Source organism: Dasypus novemcinctus, chromosome 4, assembly GCF_030445035.2.
Source record: "Dasypus novemcinctus isolate mDasNov1 chromosome 4, mDasNov1.1.hap2, whole genome shotgun sequence".
Classification (NCBI taxonomy): Eukaryota; Metazoa; Chordata; class Mammalia; order Cingulata; family Dasypodidae; genus Dasypus; species Dasypus novemcinctus.
The window spans coordinates 144,328,078-144,346,591 of record NC_080676.1 but is presented as its reverse complement, the minus strand read 5'-3'; the positions used below and the strand labels follow the sequence as shown (position 1 = coordinate 144,346,591).

Genomic DNA, 18,514 nt, shown 5'->3' with positions numbered 1-18,514 from the left:
GTCCCTGGAAACAGTTTAACAATGCAAGGTCTATAAACTTTAAGTATTCAGGGAAAATGCAAACCAAATGTGCTAAAAGCTTATCCAGAATGTATGAAGTCCACCCTAAAAGCTTACCTAGGATGTGGAAGATACATGCTAATTCAAGCCTACTGAGCACTGAAACAAAAGAACCATTTGGCCCTTCCTCTCTGTATAAAAGGAACTCAAAGATCTTGTTCGAGGCTGGGGTTTGAAACAGAAAGCTCCCGAGTCCGGTGGGCTGTCAATCAATCATTTTTTTCCTTCTCAAAATCATTCCTGAGTCCTGGCCTTTCTATACACAAATAATTAAACTTCTCTTATCTTCTACAACATCACTAATAACCACTTTGTAATGGGTGAATTCCAAATCTGATTTACAAGTTCATAAGCATGAGCAGACTAACAAAGTTAAAGCAAGCACAGATTAGAACAGAAGAGAGAATTTTACACACTTAGCTTAGTTTAGGGAATGACTTGACTTTAAAATCACCTAGATGCAAAGCTCCCAATGTCTGTCCATGGCAGAAATTTTGTGTGGGACCCCCCAGCTTACTTCCTCCGGGAAAATCCTTGGGTAGCTGCTAAGTACGGAGCTAAGGGGTCCAGAAAAGTCCTGCCCCTGAGGAGACATGAACTGGGGTTGCTTTGGGGGCTGCATCCCATTAGTTACCTCCTAGCAAGGGGTAAAGCTCTGCAAGGGCTACAAGGAAATATGCAGGGAGATAGGCATAGTCAGAAACCTTTTAATCTAGTGCCCTCATTCCTTTAAGGAGACCTGGCCACAGGGTCTCTGGCCCTCGCATCTGTCTGTCCTCTGCTTCTCTCCTATACAGGGTTAACTGGAATTCAGATCCCATGAAGAGTCCACTCTTGGTCATACCATGGCCCCGTGGTGGGGCAGGAAAAGATTTCTCTTTCTTTTTAGACCAGCAGTAGGCAGGTTGTTCCAATTTCTGAGTAGGCTATGCAATGGGGAGTCTGCTGGAATGCTGGAAGAGGTGCCCATCATCCTAGGGGAGGATGAAATGCGTTCGTCAGTCTGGGAGCATCCCACAGCTAGACCTGACTGAATGGATTGCTCGCCAAGCCAGCGTCCTGGAAATCGGGGTGCCCTGCTCACTGTCCCCACGTACTGGGGATTGGGAGCTTTGTCTCTGAGCATCTGGGTCTGGTTCCTAGGCTGACCCTAGGAGAGGAGCTGGCTAGGGACCTTTCTTTTGCCTACTTTGCCGCTGTTTTAGGAGCTGGAACGAGTGAGCAGCACAACTCAAAGCCATTCCCAGGGCCGAGGTCTGCACTTAAGCCGACATTAAAAGCCCGTTGAAAAACTAGAGATGAATTGTCCTGATACTAGTCCTGGGACTTGCTAGCAAACACCCTCAGGGACCCCCTGAGATAATCTCAGGGCTTCTCTAGGGTGGAGAAGGAGCAAAGCCTCAGGACACTGCTGAGGGTGGGGCTCCTGCCTCCCTAACAAATGCATTTTCAGTTTCTCAGGCATTCTAAAGCACCTCAGGGAGGCGGACTTGGTCCAGTGGTTAGGGCGTCCGTCTACCACACGGGAGGTCTGCGGTTCAAACCCCAGGCCTCCTTGACCTGTGTGGAGCTGGCCCATGCGCAGTGCTGATGCCTGCAAGGAGTACGTGCCACGCAGGGGTGTCCCCACGGAGGGGAGCCCCACGCGCAAGGAGCGCACCCCGTAAGGAGAGCCGCCCAGCGCTAAAGAAAGTGCAGCCTGCCCAGGAATGGTGCTGCACACATGGAGAGCTGACATAACAAGATGACACAACAACAACAACAAAATAAACACAGATTCCTGTGCCGCTGACAACAACAGAAGCGGACAAAAAAAAAAAAGAACTTGCAGCTCAGACCCAAAATGAGCACAGCAGTAGTAGGAAGATCAAAGGGACTTTTACTTAAAGGAGTTAACCAGCAGTTTAAGGCAACAATACAACAGTACAATGAGTGATGGTTATTCTGAACTCACAGTGAGGACCTGGTAAATCCTGGCAGATTCCTGCTCAACTCACGCTACAGGCCCTGTCAGGCCCCATGGGTGATTTCATCACCACTCAGAACTTCCTGGGATCTACACAGCAGGAGGGCTCACCCCTACCACCTCCAGAAAGGGAGCTGGAAGACTGGGCAGACTGAATTTATGTCCTGTGGGAGCCTATCCAGGAACCCCCTTTAAAAAGCAGGACCAAAAGAGGGCACAGACAGGCCTTAATTAAAACTCACCAGGCTCCAGTGGGGGTCGGGGGGCACCCCTCACTGACCTGTCCCCTGGCAATGGCTCGCCAAGTGAAGCCGGGGAAGTGTTGGATTCCTCTAGGTTCTTGGCTATGTTGCAGAAAAGGATTTAAGAACATACCAGTCTAGTTAGACCAGTAAAGGATTTATTGAGAAATGGGGGAAGAGAACAGAACTTGCTGAGAAATGGGAGAGAAGGATGGAAATAAGCACCGAGATTTGGTGCAGGCTCCTCTAGGCAAAGAGAGCTGCCTAAACTAGTTTTTGATGTCACCTTAGAAAACTCAGAATTTAGAAGGTGAAAAATCTATGATATTGGAGGACTTCCTTATAAGACTCTCCTACCTGGTATTTTGTTATCTACTAATGGAAGTGTTGTTTGTATTGATGTGGGCTGTGGATGGGGAGGCTGTAGTCTCTGTAGATAACCTGTATGTGTCCTGACCTGTGGGTGTGGGACAGTAAGAGGCTGCAGCCCTGCCTTTGGTGACCATGGCAATGAGTCAGGTCCCCAGAAACAGTTTAGCAATGCAAACTCTATAAACTTTAAATATTCAGGGTAAATGCAAACTAAATGTGCTAAAAGCTTATCAAGAATATATGAAGTCCACCCTAAAAGCTTACCTAGGATGTGGAAGATATATGCTAATTCAAGCCTATTGAGAACTGAAACAAAAGGACCATTTGGCCCTTCCTCTCTGTATAAAAGCAACTCAAAGATCTTGTTCGAGGAGGCTCGGGTTTGAAACAGAAAGCTCCTGAGTCTGGCCAGCCATCAATAAATCCTGTTTTTCTTTCTCAAAATCATTCCTTAGTCCTGCCCTTTCTATACACAAATAATTAAACCTCTCTCGTCTTCTACAACAGTATATGTTAGACCAGTGAGATCTGCGCCTTATTTTTCCCTTAAACATCTTCCTTTTCGCCCACAGCACCCTACAGTGGGCTTTGGCAGTAACCCAGCCCCCATGTTGGGTTTGCACAGACTTACCATCTGCAGGTGCTACTGGCCTTCCTTGGACTGTAACTCCTGCAAATTGGACAGCGTGGAACACCTTGCTGGCGTGGCAGAATATGACCCATTGACCAGTTTGGAACAAGACCCTCTCATTTAAGACTGAAATCCAGCTCCGGTCTTTCCGTGAGACTCGTAATTATATTTTTCCCTTGTGAGGGAACAGGTGAATAAGCCCAGGCCTTAATTAGGATATGCTGTATAGAATGGTTTAGGATGGTTAACAGCTGAGCCTGTCACCCTAGCTCACCTTGCCCATGTCTGCATGGAATGACAAGAGGGAATCTGTGACAAGAGGGCTGGTTACCCCTGAGTTGTGTAATTTTACTATCAAGCCTAGATATAGAGTAAAGTGCGCCCCACGGCGGTTCTACCCATTGGCCTTTTCCGTGCAAGGTAGAGCTCCAATAGTCATTGAAAAATACAAAAGGGCTTTAGCCAATCACACTGCTCAAGTCCTTAAGGACTCCAAAGTAGCAATTTCCTTACTAAATGAAAAAACTACTCACCTATGAAAGGTAGTTTTACAAAATAGGATGGCTTTAGATATTCTTACTGCATTAGAAAGTGGGACCTATGCCTTCATCGATGTTTAGTGTTGTATATATATTACTCCTATTGTTCTATTGCCTTTTATACTATTGCTGTGAAATGTGGATGCAGTGCTTGTCCTATGGACTGTGGGGACCCAGGGGCCCTCCTAAGTCCTCAGTATGTAGCCCACCCGAGTGACCTAGACCCAAAGGTTAACAATCCTCCCCAGAGGGGAGAGAATGCATAGATGGTATCATAAACTATAATCTCCCTAAAGCAGTAAGCATCCTTGATAAATGTCCTTCCTGTGAGTGTAGTGAAAACATCACCAAACCCCATGTGCACTGACTTGGGACCCTAGCAGGAACTCTGTTTTCATACTCTATGAAAAGTCCTTGTTCTGAAGCCCCATATATACACCCCTCATTTTCTCATCTCTTTGTGGAGCAGTATCTTTATTCTCTGAACCGCTGCCTTCAAAGAGCCTCTCCTGTCCATAAGTTCCAATAAATCTTATGCCTAAATGTGTTCTTTGGTTTTGTGGATTCAAAAACTCGTGCCCTTCAGGAACTGGATCGTAAAAATTCTCCCTGTGTCCTGCATTGGATAGTCAATAGTTGAGAGTTTAAAGGAGACCAATGGGAAAGCGGAGTTGGGACCAAGTTAGAGAAAACCTTTAAGATCAGGCTTTTGGAGAGGGTTTTTACTTGGTAAGTGATTTGTGGCCTTAGAAATTTTTGAGTATAAAATGGCATATTTAAGGTGATTGTGGTGATGATGTGATGACTATCTGTATTGGAGAGAAAGACACGAGGCATGTGTATGAGGTGTGAGATTGTGATTCCCCAGAAACTTACTAACCGATCTGAAAATTGATGGGAAAGTCAAGGATAACAGCATCACCAAAATGAACAACAGAGCCATCACTTTTAGGATTTTGAACTAAGAATTTGTGACTAAATCATATTAAATATGAATTTTAACACAACAGCAACAGAAAGTTTGCACCTCCTCAACATTACTATAACCCCATGTTAGAAATTCCAGCCCAAAGTACTTAAAAGTTGTAGGATGGTGGTTAAGTACATGGGCTCTGGAGTTAGACAGCTCTGTGCTTGACTCAGTTCCTCTTCTTTCTGACTGTGACTTTGAATAAGTGGCTTAGTTTCTCTGGTCCTTAGTTTCTCCATTTGTAAAATGGAAATAAAATAATACCTCTCTGATTGGGTTGCTATGAAAATGAAACAGTGCCATGCCAGTAATTGATTAGCAAGGAGCCTGGCATATAATAAGTGTTTAATAAATGTTGGCTATTAATTATTATCATCATGACCTTCATTTTATGGTTAGTCCCAAGGGATATATATTTTTTTAAATTTCCCCTCCCCCCTTGCGACTTGTTTGCTGTCTGCTCTGTGTCCATTCGCTGCGTGCTCTTCTGTGTTTTTGCTTATTTCCTTTTTTGTTGTGTCACCTGGCTGAGTTGGCTCTCCGCAGCATCTGTGCACCAGGTGGTGCTCTGCAGTGTGTGGGCGAGCCTGCCTTCACAAGGAGGCCCCGGGACGAGAATGCAGGGCCTCCCATTTGGTAGACAGGAATCTAACTGATTGAGCCACAGCTGCTTCACAAGGAATATTTTTAATATGAAAGGACTGGGGGGCAGGGAAAGATGGATTTGGAACATTCTTACTTCTAAACTTCTTGGGTTTGAGGTGATGAGAAGAGAGCATAATATTGGGGGGGAGAGAAAGAGAGAGAGAGAGAGGAGAGAAGAAAGAAAGAAAAAGGAAGGGAGGAGGAAGGAAGGAAGGAAGGGAAGAAGGAAAAAGAGAGAAAGAAAGGCAAAGATTTGGGGACAGGGCTAATTAAGGAGGCAAGAAATAGTAAGGAAATTCTTAAGGGACTTCCTAGGCAAAGATTTACTTTAGGCAAGTCCCTCAGCTCTCTGAACTTGAATTTCCCATTCTGGAAGATAAGGATTATTATGTTTATTGCACAGGTAGTTGTGAGGATTAATATACATGACCTTGTGGTTGGCCCATCGTCTATATTTGTTGGCCATTATTACCAACATCTTCCCAATCAAGTTAATTTCTGTGATGCTGGTAAACTCCAATTACTTACACCCTCCCACCAGTATGATATGTGATTAAACTTGCTTATATTTATGTTGAGACTTTGTTGAAACCTTGCTTTAAACTGTGCTGAAGGTAAAGATACTATTTCTAGATGGGGCGAAATGGGAGCAGTATCCAAAAGACTGGTGAAGCAAGGAGCTAGGAAGTCACAGTGTACAAAGTTAAGGTAGAAGCAAAAAATACACACACACAAGTATACACATAGGAATTTCATTATTTAAATTAGGATCTTCAGTGAGAAAAGGCCGGATAAAATGCAGACTGGGTATACATCCAAACTCGGCCACTTACTTAAACTACTATTTTTAAAATGAAGACACACCTACCTGTTCAAGGAGACAGTAAAACAATAACTGCTCAGTCTTATCCTAGTATTTGTACCTTAGTTGGCACTTCCGCCCTGTGGCCGCCTATTCCAACTGCAAGTCAAAGAGAGGCAGGAGGCAAAAAAAAAAAAAAAAAAAAAAGAAGAAATCTAAATTTGTAAACACACGCATAATGCTGCAGCATTACACAACGCTCAACAGAAGCATTTTTCTTACCCTACCTATGGAATGCTTACTTCAGGTAGCAACAACATTCTTGTACAATAAATGAATTATACCCTACGCTGGAGTTTTTCTTGCAAGGACATTCATTCATTCATTCATTCAAGTATTTATAGGGCATCTACTAGCACCACACTCTGTTCCAGGCGCTTGGGATATACCAGTGAATAGTAGACCAAATTTCTTCCCCGGTATGCCTTTTAATATGCTCTCTGTACTTTCTCTGTATCATGTATCTGCTTTGTACGTATTCCTCCAAGGTCAACGCGACATGTCTCACGATCCACATTATGACCAATTAAATGGAGATCCCGGGCGCAGCCCCACTTCAGCCGACCCAAGGACCCACCCTTGCAAAACTGAGAGTTAAGCCACGAGTTAGGAGCTGTCATTGGCGTGACCAGTTGGGCTGACCATGAACGCAAAAGCCATTAGAAGCCGCCTTTAACCGATTCCTCTTCCCAGAGTAATTTTCCCGGAAAGAAGAAGTTCGCTCCACGGCGGGGCTCGATCGCGCTCCGGGCTTACGGCGCTGGCGCGTATGGGCTCCGCCTTTCCCAAGGAGGCACTCGTTTCCCTGCAGAGCCCACGAGGTGGCAGCCCTGCCAACCCGGGCCCAGCACTCTAGGTCACGCACAGTCCCGGGTCGCCGGCGTGGCCGGTAATCTCCACGCAGTGCGAACGCGCCCTCTGGTGGCGGTGCCCGGAGCGCCGCGGCTGGAATGGAATCGTCGCACGGAACCCGGGGTGCGTAATCTCGGTTTCCGGGGAGGACAGAGAAGGACGTGCACGCGGCAGTTTTCCCACGGCTGCGATGGAGGCGATGGCCATGGCGGCCCGAGGACTGCGATTCTGGCGGGCCTCCTCCAACAGCGGGGCCGGCTGGAGTGAGTTTCAGTGGCCGTGGGGACGGGGAATGAGGCCTAGAGGGTGGGTGTGCATGGGTTGGGCCCGCTGTGGGTTCTGAAGGCGCCAAGAGGCTCCGGACCGAGGAGGGTCCTCTAGGCCCCGCCGCGGACCGATCCCGGGGCACCGGGGTCCCCTCTGGAAAGGAGCCACGTTCCGCCGCGAGCAGGCTGGCCTCGTGTTCCTGCAGGAATACTCGTTTCCTGGGGTTTGAAACCTGAGCTCATCATATCTCCCCCTAGATAATGATAGTCTTGGCATGGCATTTCCAGTCTGCTGAGGTTTCTTGTCCAAGACCCTTTCACAGCGACAACTTTGCTCACCTTCGCAGTGACTCTGGGCTAGTTTTCACTCCGCTTCCTCGTTACTTTTTGGCCCTTCTTGTAAGGCACAGATAGGAACTCGTCAGAGGAAATTTTTGGGAAATTGAGATCTGACGGTGAAAGAGCAGAATTGAATAAAGGCGCGGATCCGGGCCAGCTGCGGGTTTCTGCCTTGGCGTTTTGCTGATTGATGATTGGCAAACGATTTATATTTATCCCTGAGCGCATTTTTGGCGCACGGCTTTTAGATGTCTGTCGCCTCCTTTCTTTGCTATATAAAAATAGTGTTGCTGGAATGGAGCGGAGTGAGTTCACAGACAGTATGTAAATCGTGTTTTTCCGTTTTCGTATTTTTTGTAACTTCACAGGATTTATAACAACATCACCAGCTCCTCAGTTGTCACCGACCGAACTGATAGAAATGCGGAATGAACTCTTTAATAGAGAGAAAAATAGGCAACTGTCGTTAACTCCCCGAACTGAGAAGATTGAAGTTAAACATGTTGGGAAAACTGACCCCGGCACTGTCTTTGTGATGAATAAAAACATTTCAACTCCTTATGGTTGTGCCATGCGTAAGTAACGGAATCAAGATGCTAGTTTTTGCAAAAGGTATGCAGTAGAACTGCTGCAGAAGAGACAAGATGCTGTAATTGCTCTCTGAACTCCCCACAAGTTTTCCCTTGTTTGGCTTACTGTCTGCTCACTGTCTCTTTAGCTCTTGGTGGTTCTGTGGGTCTTGTGCAGGGCTTGTCCTGGAGTTTGCTGAGATTAGGGTGTCATAATTGCTTCTGGCAGAAGACTGGATCTGAACGCATTGTTACTAGCTGCCTTGCTCCTCTTAGGACTCTGCTGTGGTGGGAGCAGTCACCGCATAGGTTTGGAATAAGGGGACTGCCCTGACCTCAGACAACCAGATTTTTGCCTTCTTTTCCTTACTAGTTCTTTATAGCCTAACACATTTCTTATCTGCCTCTTTGTTGGGGTTTTTATGCATATATATGTATTAATAGGTTTGGTCAATGTGTGAATGGAAATTTGCAGGGGGTGGATGTAACTGGGGTAACAACATTTGTTTCTATTTATAACTTAAGGGAGGTAACCACTTCATGTTCCTTGGTGTGGAAGTAAGGGAACAGGGCCGCTACATATTACTTTTGATCAAAATATTTGTATAGTAGCTTTGATAGGACTCAAAATATTTACATTCAGAAAGCTCCCCAAGTAGAGCATGGCACAGCCATACATGCACACATAAAGGTGACTAACTGTATTGTTTTAACTTTTGGAAAAGTCAGTAATGACTACAATGAAGTAATTAACAATTTAAGTAATCGTAGTAATTGGTTTAAGCAGGGCTACAGAGAATACAATCTCAATATTCCTTTACTCTAGGCACTGGAATTAATTTAGACCCTGTACGTACAATAATTGCTTGCTTTGTGAGTATTATTTATTGAATTTTTTTCTGTGTGGTAAGGCATTAGAGTTAGAGGAAAATAAGACCCCTTAAGTTCAAGCCCCTTAAGGAGCTTTATTCGTCTCACATGTAAGATAGGAGTTTCTGAACCACCCTCAGCATGACCCCATGCCCTGAGGCTTTTCTTGTCGTTTATATCTCATTCAGTAAATTTTTATTGAGCACCTCCTATAGTCCAGGCTTTGTACTAGGCTCTGGATACACTATGGAGGGAGCAAAACCAGACATGACCCTTGCCTTATGGAACTTATGTAGTGGCTGATAATTTAGACCCTGTTATTTTGACCACTTTTGTGATCAAATTAATGTATTTTCCCTTTTTTCTAGGTTGTGTGCACCTATGTCCAAATATATACATGGTGCTACTTTCTGAATATTCAAAGTATAGCTTTTGGAAAATTGTTTAATTACTATATCATTGATAAATTATTTTACAACTGTACTTAGTGATTTTTGTAAATGGTTTGGGTAACTTTGTTAATCAAAAATACCTTGGGTATGTTGGGTATTACTTTTATATTGTTTACTGATTAACTCAATACTTTTTCTTCAAAAAAGATAACCTGCAGAATCTTGCTTTTTCATTGTTTTGTTTCTCAACGTAAACATGTAAATTTTCATTTTGGGTTCATTCAGATTAAGATCATTAATCCATTTTTAAATTCCTAGATTTAAGTGAGTGGTACTGCAAAAAGTCCATTTTGGCTCTTGTGGATGGACAGCCTTGGGATATGTATAAGCCTTTGACCAAGTCCTGTGAAATTAAATTTCTTACTTTCAAAGATCGTGATCCAAGAGAAGTGAATAAGGTATTTCTGTTTCTATGTTGTTGTTTTTTGCCCCATTGTTTTCTTTTCCTATTTATTAAAATCTGTTTTTTATGAAGAATGAAATGTGAAAGTATGGCCAAGGTCAAATATTAAACTGTACTGATAATCAGGGTTTTGTTTTTTTTTTACACGTTTTCATAATTCATAATAATACTATATTTTGGTTTAAGAAAACTATGTGACGTGTTTTATATTCATCTTTGTTCAACGTGTATTTATGGATCACCCTCTATAGTGCACGTAATTCCTTTCCCAGTTGAATTCAGCTTTTGACCATCTTCTCTGGATTAATTCAATAACTTTTAAATTCTCTTTGCTCAGTCTTCCATCACGTTTTTAGAAAAGCTTTATTAAGTGCAGGTGAACAGGATATGGATCATGTCATTTCCTAATAACATTCACATAACTTTCCAGGCCCCACCTCTATCTTTCCCTTCCATTGCATCTTCCTACCTCCTCCTAGCTCTTTCCACACTAGAGTATATGGACCCCACATGGTTTATGTGTCACCCTGCTTGCTTTATTTTTTTTAAGATTTATTTATTTCTCCCCACCCTCTCGTTTGCACTTGCTGTGTCTGTTTGTCTTTCTTATTTCTTTAGGAGGCACTGGTAACCAAATCTGATGTGGGAGGGAGACTCCTAATTGCTTGAGCCACCTCTATTCCCTGCTTTGTTGTGTTTCTCATTATGTTTTTCTTCTTGTCTCTCTCTTTTTTTAAAAGATTTATTTTATTTATTTCTCTGCCCTTCTCCCATTGTCTGCTCTCTCTGTCCATCTGCTGTGTGTTCTTTTGCATCTGCTTGCATTATCTGGCAGCACTTAGAAACTGTGTCTCTCTCTTTTTCTTTTCGTGCCATCTTGCGTCAACTTTCTGTGTGTGCAGTGTCATTCCTGGGTGGGCTGCGCTTTTTTCACATGGGGTGGCTCTTCTTAGGGGGCGCACTCCTTGTGTGTGGGGCACTCGTCGCGTGTGGCAGCACTGGGCGTGGGCCAGTTACCACACGGGGCAGGAGGCCCTGGGGATTGAGCCCTGGACCCTCTGTATGGTAGACAGATACTCTATCAGTTGAGCCACGTCCACTTCCCTCTTCTTGTGTCTCTTGTGTCACCTTGTTGCATCAATTTACTATGCCTGCCTGTCATGTCAGCTCGCTCTCGTTCTCATCTTTAGGAGGCACTGGGAACCTCTGTTCTTTGCTTTGTTGTGTCTCTCATTATGTTTTTCTTGTGTCTCTTGTTGTATCATCTTGTGTTGTCAGCTTGCTGTGCCTGCCTGTTGTTCCAGCTTACTGTTGTCTTTAGGAGGCACTGGGAACTCAACTAGGGACCTCCCGTGTGGTAGGCAGGAGCCCAATCGACTTGAGCCACTTCAGCCTTTCCCTCCTTGTTTTTGATGATATTGATCCTCAACACAGAGCATTTTCTTTCATCCCCTGTTAAAATCCTTTTCATCTTTTATAGTTCATTTAACTGCCATCTGCTTTGTGGAACCTTCTTAGTTTCTTGTCAGAATTCCTTTTTTCCCTATGGCCATTATTTTAATTTTCGCTTGTAAGAAAAAATGTTGTCTACATTAAGATAATTGGCTCTGTGAAGATAGGTACCATGTCCGTTTTTGGGCCTTGTCCTTGATTTGTACACAGTAGGTGTTTAATAAATGTTGACATGAAATACTTAAGGGAATAACAAAAAATGATAATCATCATAGCTAACATTAAATATGTACTTGTGTATCTGGCCCTGTTCTAGGTGATTTACAGGTATTAACTTATCTAATTGTCATAGAAATCCTACAACGTATTTGATTTATTTTCATTTTCTAAGCAAATAAACTGAGGCAAAAAGAGGTTCCATAGCTTGACTAAGTTCACTGATTTGTTAAGTGGTGGAGCCTGGATTTGAACCTACAGTTTTGGACTCTGGAGTTCAGTGCCACACAGACATTTAACGACATTCAAACAGGATAGAAGTAACATTTTGCCAATTGCCCTCAAGATCTAGGTTTGTACCTACTTTTAGTGTGTTAAGTGGTTGCATAGAATATGCTCTGGTATAGGCTCTGCTAAACAGAACCAGGTGACCTCCTTATAGTCTTCAGATGTGGAGAAAGATGAAAATAAGTGCCCAGTTATAGTGGTGCCTGTTTCAAGAGAAAAGATGAGCAGGTATAGGATAGGGTGCATATTTCTCCCTAGAACTCTGATGAGGTAACTGCATGGATACTCATTTCAGGCATGTACATAATCCAAGTGTGCTTGTAAAATAAAAGCCAAGTTGGTGGTGGGGTTGTTTTGCTGTAAATATTAGTTACTTCAGTGTTGTACTATATGATGTTAGATGTTGGATAGGAATTATGAAGAATTCTTAAAGTTTCATTTTCTATCCATGTTAATATATATGATAAGTAGGTATGGGTTAATATATTTTATTTTAGCACAGGTTTGCTAACAGTTTTATCCTAGGTTAAAAACAAGGTTACCACCAGATAGTAAAACTTTCTGTTGGTTGATAATCATTATAGTGCCTGATATCTTGCACAGAAGCATTGCTAATAACATGAAGTTCTTCTGTGATTTTTGCTTGAGTGAATAAAAAAGTAGAGGTAATGCCATGGTCTAATGGTAACCACTACTGCATGATGAGAACAGGTAGATATTTGAGAAATATTTTCTAAGTCAAAGTCAACCTAAATGTTAATATTGTAGAACCTTTAATCATAGTATGCATTATGTTTGTATGTATTTTTTATTCTAGGCTTATTGGCGTTCTTGTGCCATGATGATGGGTTGTGTAATAGAGAGGGCATTCAAAGATGAATATATGGTCAGTTTGGTCAGAGCTCCAGAAGTGCCTGGTAATGTATATATATAAATATATATATACCTTGTGTAATCCTTAAATACTTTGGTACTACTTTTGATGATGCATAGAGTTCATTTCTAATTTTATCTAATATAAATTACTGTTACTATGTACCTTTATATGGATGATATAACTATATCCATCTAAAAAGTCTATAATTAACATAATAGAGTTAGTGAAGAGTGTTTCTCTTGAACAGAGATTTCATGAAATTACATTGCCTTGGTGTTTATTTCTTACCATGTTTGTTTCCAAATTGAACATGTGGTGGAGGAGGAGCTGGGAATAGAAGGGCTTCTGGAAATAGCTGTGCTTAGGTGGTGCTATATCAGTAGAAATGACCATGACTCCAGAGCTGGCACCCATTTGGAGGAGGTGCAATGGTGCAGACTCTTCGTAATTTTAATCCGGTAGATTTCCTATAGAAAGCAAGATGATTGATGCCCTTCTGAATTAAGTATCCATCCATAGATTGTTACTCATACTGTCCTACTTCTGTAAAATGTATTTTGATGAATAGCATTTTAACATTTGTTAACATAATACTACTTCCATATTCTGCTGGTAATCCATAGTAATGTTCCTTTGTTAATACAGATGCTAAAAATTTTGTTAAATGAAAAATTTTATGGAAGATATGATTTCAAGATAAATGACTCAGTAGAAAAATGAACAAAGATTATGAATGTCAAGTCCCAAAGAGGAAATACAAAAGGCTTTTATAGATATTCAACTTTGTTTGAATAAAGAAATGACAAAAGCAGTAAGATGATATTCTTCACCTATAAGATTTACAAAAATTAAAAGGAGTGATGATACCCATCATTGGCAAGGTTATAGCAAAACTGTAAACCTTATACTAGTAGGGAAGATTTAAGTTGGTATGTTTTTTGGCAGGATTACAACTTGGCCATTTAAGTTAGAATTTTAAAAGGCAAGGTTAAAGACATGGATATAGATAATCTTTGCCACATTGTATTATAAGAAAAGTAGAAACAGTATAAATGTCTTACCATGGGGTTTAGGTAAATAAAATGTGATAAATAATTTCAGTGGAATATTATTTGGCCATCAATAAGAATGAAATAGAACACTGAAATGGGCATGTGGTTAGAATATATCAAATACAACAGGATTTTGTTACAGTATGTATAGTGGAACATTTCTACTTTATTTTTTAAAAAGGTAGATATAGTAGAGTGGGTGTAGCTCAGTGGTTGAGCACCTGCTTCATATGTATGAGGTCCCAGGTTCAATCCCAGGTGCCTCCTAAAAAAAAAAGGTAGATGTATAAACACCAAAAATATTCGAAAGAAACTCAAGAGATGATGCTAGGTAGAGGGAATGATTGAAAATTTTAATTTCTTTAATTTTTCATGTATACCTTCTATATCATATGAATTATTTTGGTTAGCATGAACATGTATACCCTTATGTAAGAAGAACAAAACGAAAATATTTAGGAGATTTAAAAAAAGAAATACATGTAACATTTCATGCCCATTTAGTCATTCATCTACTTATGAAAATGTCTTGTTCTTTTGGAATTTTTATATCTAATGACTACTTGAAAACTTGATAATATTTTTGGAGAGAACAAAGTTTTACAAAATACTGGTGATTTAGCACTAACAAAAAGTTAATTTTTCATGGTGGGGGAAATGTTGATAGAGATCTTGCAAGCAGCTGGGACAATGGTAGCAGCTTTATAATTTATAGAGTTGGGAAAGATTTCTAACCCTTTTATGGTGTGGATATTCAAATGCTGGAGGTTAGTAATTTTATCCCCTAACAGATTTGGCTTTGCTTTATGTTTTGGTTGGATTTACAGTAATCGCTGGAGCCTTCTGCTACGATATAGTTTTGGATAAGAGACTTGATCAGTGGATGCCAACAAAAGTAAGACCTTTGATTCTCTGGAGTATTGATTTTAGAGTCTGGCTTTCCCTGTTAGAATGATTCTATGTTAGTATTGGTAGGGGAAGTTCACACTGAAAATATTTAAAATATATATTTTTAAAAATTAATTAATTTTATTGTGACAACATATATATATAACATAAAATTAGCCATTTTTAAGTATACAATTCAGTGGCATTAATTACATTTACAATGTTGTGCTGTCATTACCACCATCCATTACCAGAAGTTTTTAATTACCCAAAGCAGAAGCTCTGTATCCATTAAGTAATAACTCCCTATTCAGTTCCCCTCCCCCAGCCTCTGGTAACCTCTAATCTACTTTCTGTCGCTATAAATTTGCTTATTCTAGATAGTCCATGTAAGTGGAGTCATAAATATTTATCATTTGTCTGTCTTATTTCATTTAGCATACTGTTTTCAAAGTTCATCCATATAATAGCATTTATCAGAACACCATTCCTTTTTTTTTTTATGGTAACATACATACAACACAAAATCTCCCATTTTAATCACTTTCATATTTACACTTCAATGGTAGTAATTACATTAAAAATATTATGGTACCATCCATTATTAAACTTTTTCATCACCCAAATAGTAACTCTGAGCCATTAAGTAAGAACTCTCCATTCTCTCTGCCTCCCGAAGCCCGTGGTAACCTGATTGTATTTTCTGTCTCTATGAATTTGCATATTCTAGGTATATCATATAAGTTGAATTATACAATATTTGTCCTTTTGTGCCTGGCTTATTTTACTGAATATGTTATGTTCAAGGTTTATCCATGTTGTACTATGCATCAGAACTTCATTCCTTTTTATGACTGAATAATATTCCATTGTATGTATATACCACAGTTTGTTTACCCATTCATCTGTCAGTGTACACTAGGCTATTGTGAATAATGCTACTATGAACTTTGGTGTAAGAGTATTTGTTTGAGTCTCTACTTTCAATTCCTTGCATAAATACCTGAGAGTGGAATTGCTGGATCATATGGTAATTATTTAAATTTTTGAGGTATGGCCAGATTTTTCCACAGCAGCTGTACCATTTTACATCTCCACCAACAATGTACAAGGGTTCTGATTTTTCTGCATCATCTCTATCACTTATTTTCCCTCTCTCTTTTTTTTTTTTAAGTGGCCATCCTAGTGGGTGTGAAGTGGTATCTCATTGTGGTTTTGATATGTATTTCCTTAATGGCTAATGTTGAGCATCCTTTCATGTGCTCATTGGTTAACTATATATCTTCTTTGGAGAAATGTCTCTTCAAGTGCTTTGCACATTTTTAAATTGAATTGTTCTTTTGTTGTTGAGTTCTAGGAATTCTTTATATATTCCAGATATTAATCCCTTAAAAGACACATGATTTATAATTATTTTTTTCCATTCTGTATGGTGTCTTTTTACTTTCTTGATAATGTTCTTTGGTGCACAAAAGTTATGAATTTTTGTGAAGTCCAATTTGTCTTTTTTTTCTTTTGGTGTCATACTTAAGAATCTGTTGCCAAATACAAGGCCCTGAAGCTTCTCCCCTATGTTTCCTTCTAAGAGTTTTATAGTTTTAATTCTTATATTGAGGTTGTTGATCCATTTTGAGTTATTTTTTTGTATATGGTGTGAGGTAATGCATTTTTGTTTTCGTTGCTTTTTTCAGTGTATTTAGGATAGAGGCATATGATTGAGGGCATTTATAATAGCATGGTCAGTTTTCTTGATGTTTTATGTCCTGCTTGACTTTTTCTCAAAGTGCTTTCTTTTTTACAGTGTTTCTTAAGAGTGGCTTTCAAATATTGCTGTAGATGCCCAGACTATAGAATATAAAGGCTTAGCTTTCTCGGTTGATGTGCCAGTGGGGGACGGATGGATGGACGGACGGACCTGGAACTGTACCTGCCTGAATCCCCAGAGAAGAGTTTGAAAACCACTGCCCTAAATTATTTTAGCTTGTTGTATTCTATGATGTTCTACCTTTAGATGAGGGTTACATATTGAGAACGGAAATGAATTAAGGAATCAAACTGTTGACAATATTGCCCCCTCAAATAGCAACAAACAAAACTCTTTTTGAATGACCTGGCTTCATGATGAGTGTTTACCTTGTTCTGACTAGGGTTACAACAGGGCCTGGCTAACAAGGATGACCCAGATTTGTTCTTAGTGGGTATGGCATGCTGATGAATATCAAAGGTCAAACCTAGAAACTTAGTTATTATTGGGGGGAATAGGCAGATGCTTCAGTCTTAATTAAGCAAAATTGAATGCCTTATAGATTGGAAATTTGGAGATGAGAAAAAAGTATATCTTATCACTTCCATGGGACACATTTTTTTTCTTTTTTCACATTTTAATATCTCTAAAAGCAGGATGTATGCTACAGTTGATGGCCTCTTACAATTATAATTAATAATTTATTTTCCTTAGTACATCTTATAATTGTTGACATTTAGATTCAGTGAAAAACTGTAATTCTGAAAAGCAAGGGTTTTGATGTCAGGGCAGATCCAGGTTTAAATTCTGGCTCTAGAAGTTATTTCTTAAGCCCATATTGCTTACTATTGAGAAGGAGAGATGAGGTAAACAGGAAGGAAGGAAGGGAAAAGGGAGAGGGGTAGAAAGATGGAGAGAGGCAGGGGAGGAAGGCTGCAGGTGGTAGGGAAGGGATTGGGTCTTTTTCTTCACAGTCCCTAGACTCTTGTCAAATGTTGCTTCTTTTCAGCTGTGTCATAATTTAATAGTGGGTTCTTTATTGGGGAAATTAAGTAAACACTAATGAGATCAAGATTCTCCTCTCATTATTCTTGAAACTTGCTGCCTTTTCTTCCCTTTCTTTTTTAAAGAAAATATTGATTTAAGAAATGTACTTGCTAACTGCAGGCTTGATGGGGTGAAAAGTTACATGGAAGGAATCGATATATTAAAACACGAATTTGGACTTGTATAGGAAATTATACCTTTAAAGATTAAAGAGTCATTTCATACAAAATATTCTAATAGGAAATTATGGAGATAATGTTATTGTAAAAATTATTTGCATAGTATTGGTTGGACTTTTCATTTTTAGCAATTATTTATAGGAAAAAATTATAGTTTCTATTAAAAATCTCAAAAACTGTTAATGTTTGTTAGTCAACCATTTTAATCATGTAAAATTGACATTTTGATGAAAAAATTTATGAAATTGAATATATGCTATATTTTGGACAGGGTCAATGATGTCATTTACATTTCCTATTAAAATAGGATTATATTATTATATATCATATATATTTATAATGATTATAAATATCATTATATGATTCCTACTGAATCATGTAAACAGTAATTTTTCCCTTGCATTCAAAAAACGTAGTTTTCATTGTATAAATGCATTTTTGTTATATTGCTATTTATTAGCATTTCAACTTGTATTATATTTTAATTAGACTGTATAATTTGGATAAAGTTTATTCGAATTTTTGTAAGATTATCTTTGAGGATTATTATTAGGGGAGGCTGACATCTTAATTAAAAGTAAAGTATATAATTTGTATAATTGAGGGAGATTGCTAACCCTGTATTTTATGGTCCATATTTTCAATAGTTGCAAATCAGTAACTTTCTCCCGTAAGTTACTAAGTTGGTTTTTGTTTTATTTGGATTTATCATATCTGATTTATGGAAAAATGC

At 39.9% G+C, this 18,514-nt stretch overlaps 1 protein-coding gene across 1 annotated transcript in view; it reads left to right on the top strand.

The window, feature by feature from the left end:
- Positions 1–7,280: 7,280 nt before the first annotated feature.
- The window catches only part of MRPL39 (mitochondrial ribosomal protein L39), a 29,796-nt gene continuing 18,562 nt past the window's right edge, over positions 7,281–18,514 (top strand). Inside the window, exons 1-5 of the mRNA XM_004468682.5 lie at positions 7,281–7,402; positions 8,113–8,319; positions 9,894–10,033; positions 12,812–12,911; positions 14,751–14,818. Of these exons, the coding sequence (XP_004468739.1) occupies positions 7,330–7,402; positions 8,113–8,319; positions 9,894–10,033; positions 12,812–12,911; positions 14,751–14,818 (588 nt within the window). The 5' untranslated portion in view covers positions 7,281–7,329. The remainder of the gene's footprint in view (positions 7,403–8,112; positions 8,320–9,893; positions 10,034–12,811; positions 12,912–14,750; positions 14,819–18,514) is intronic.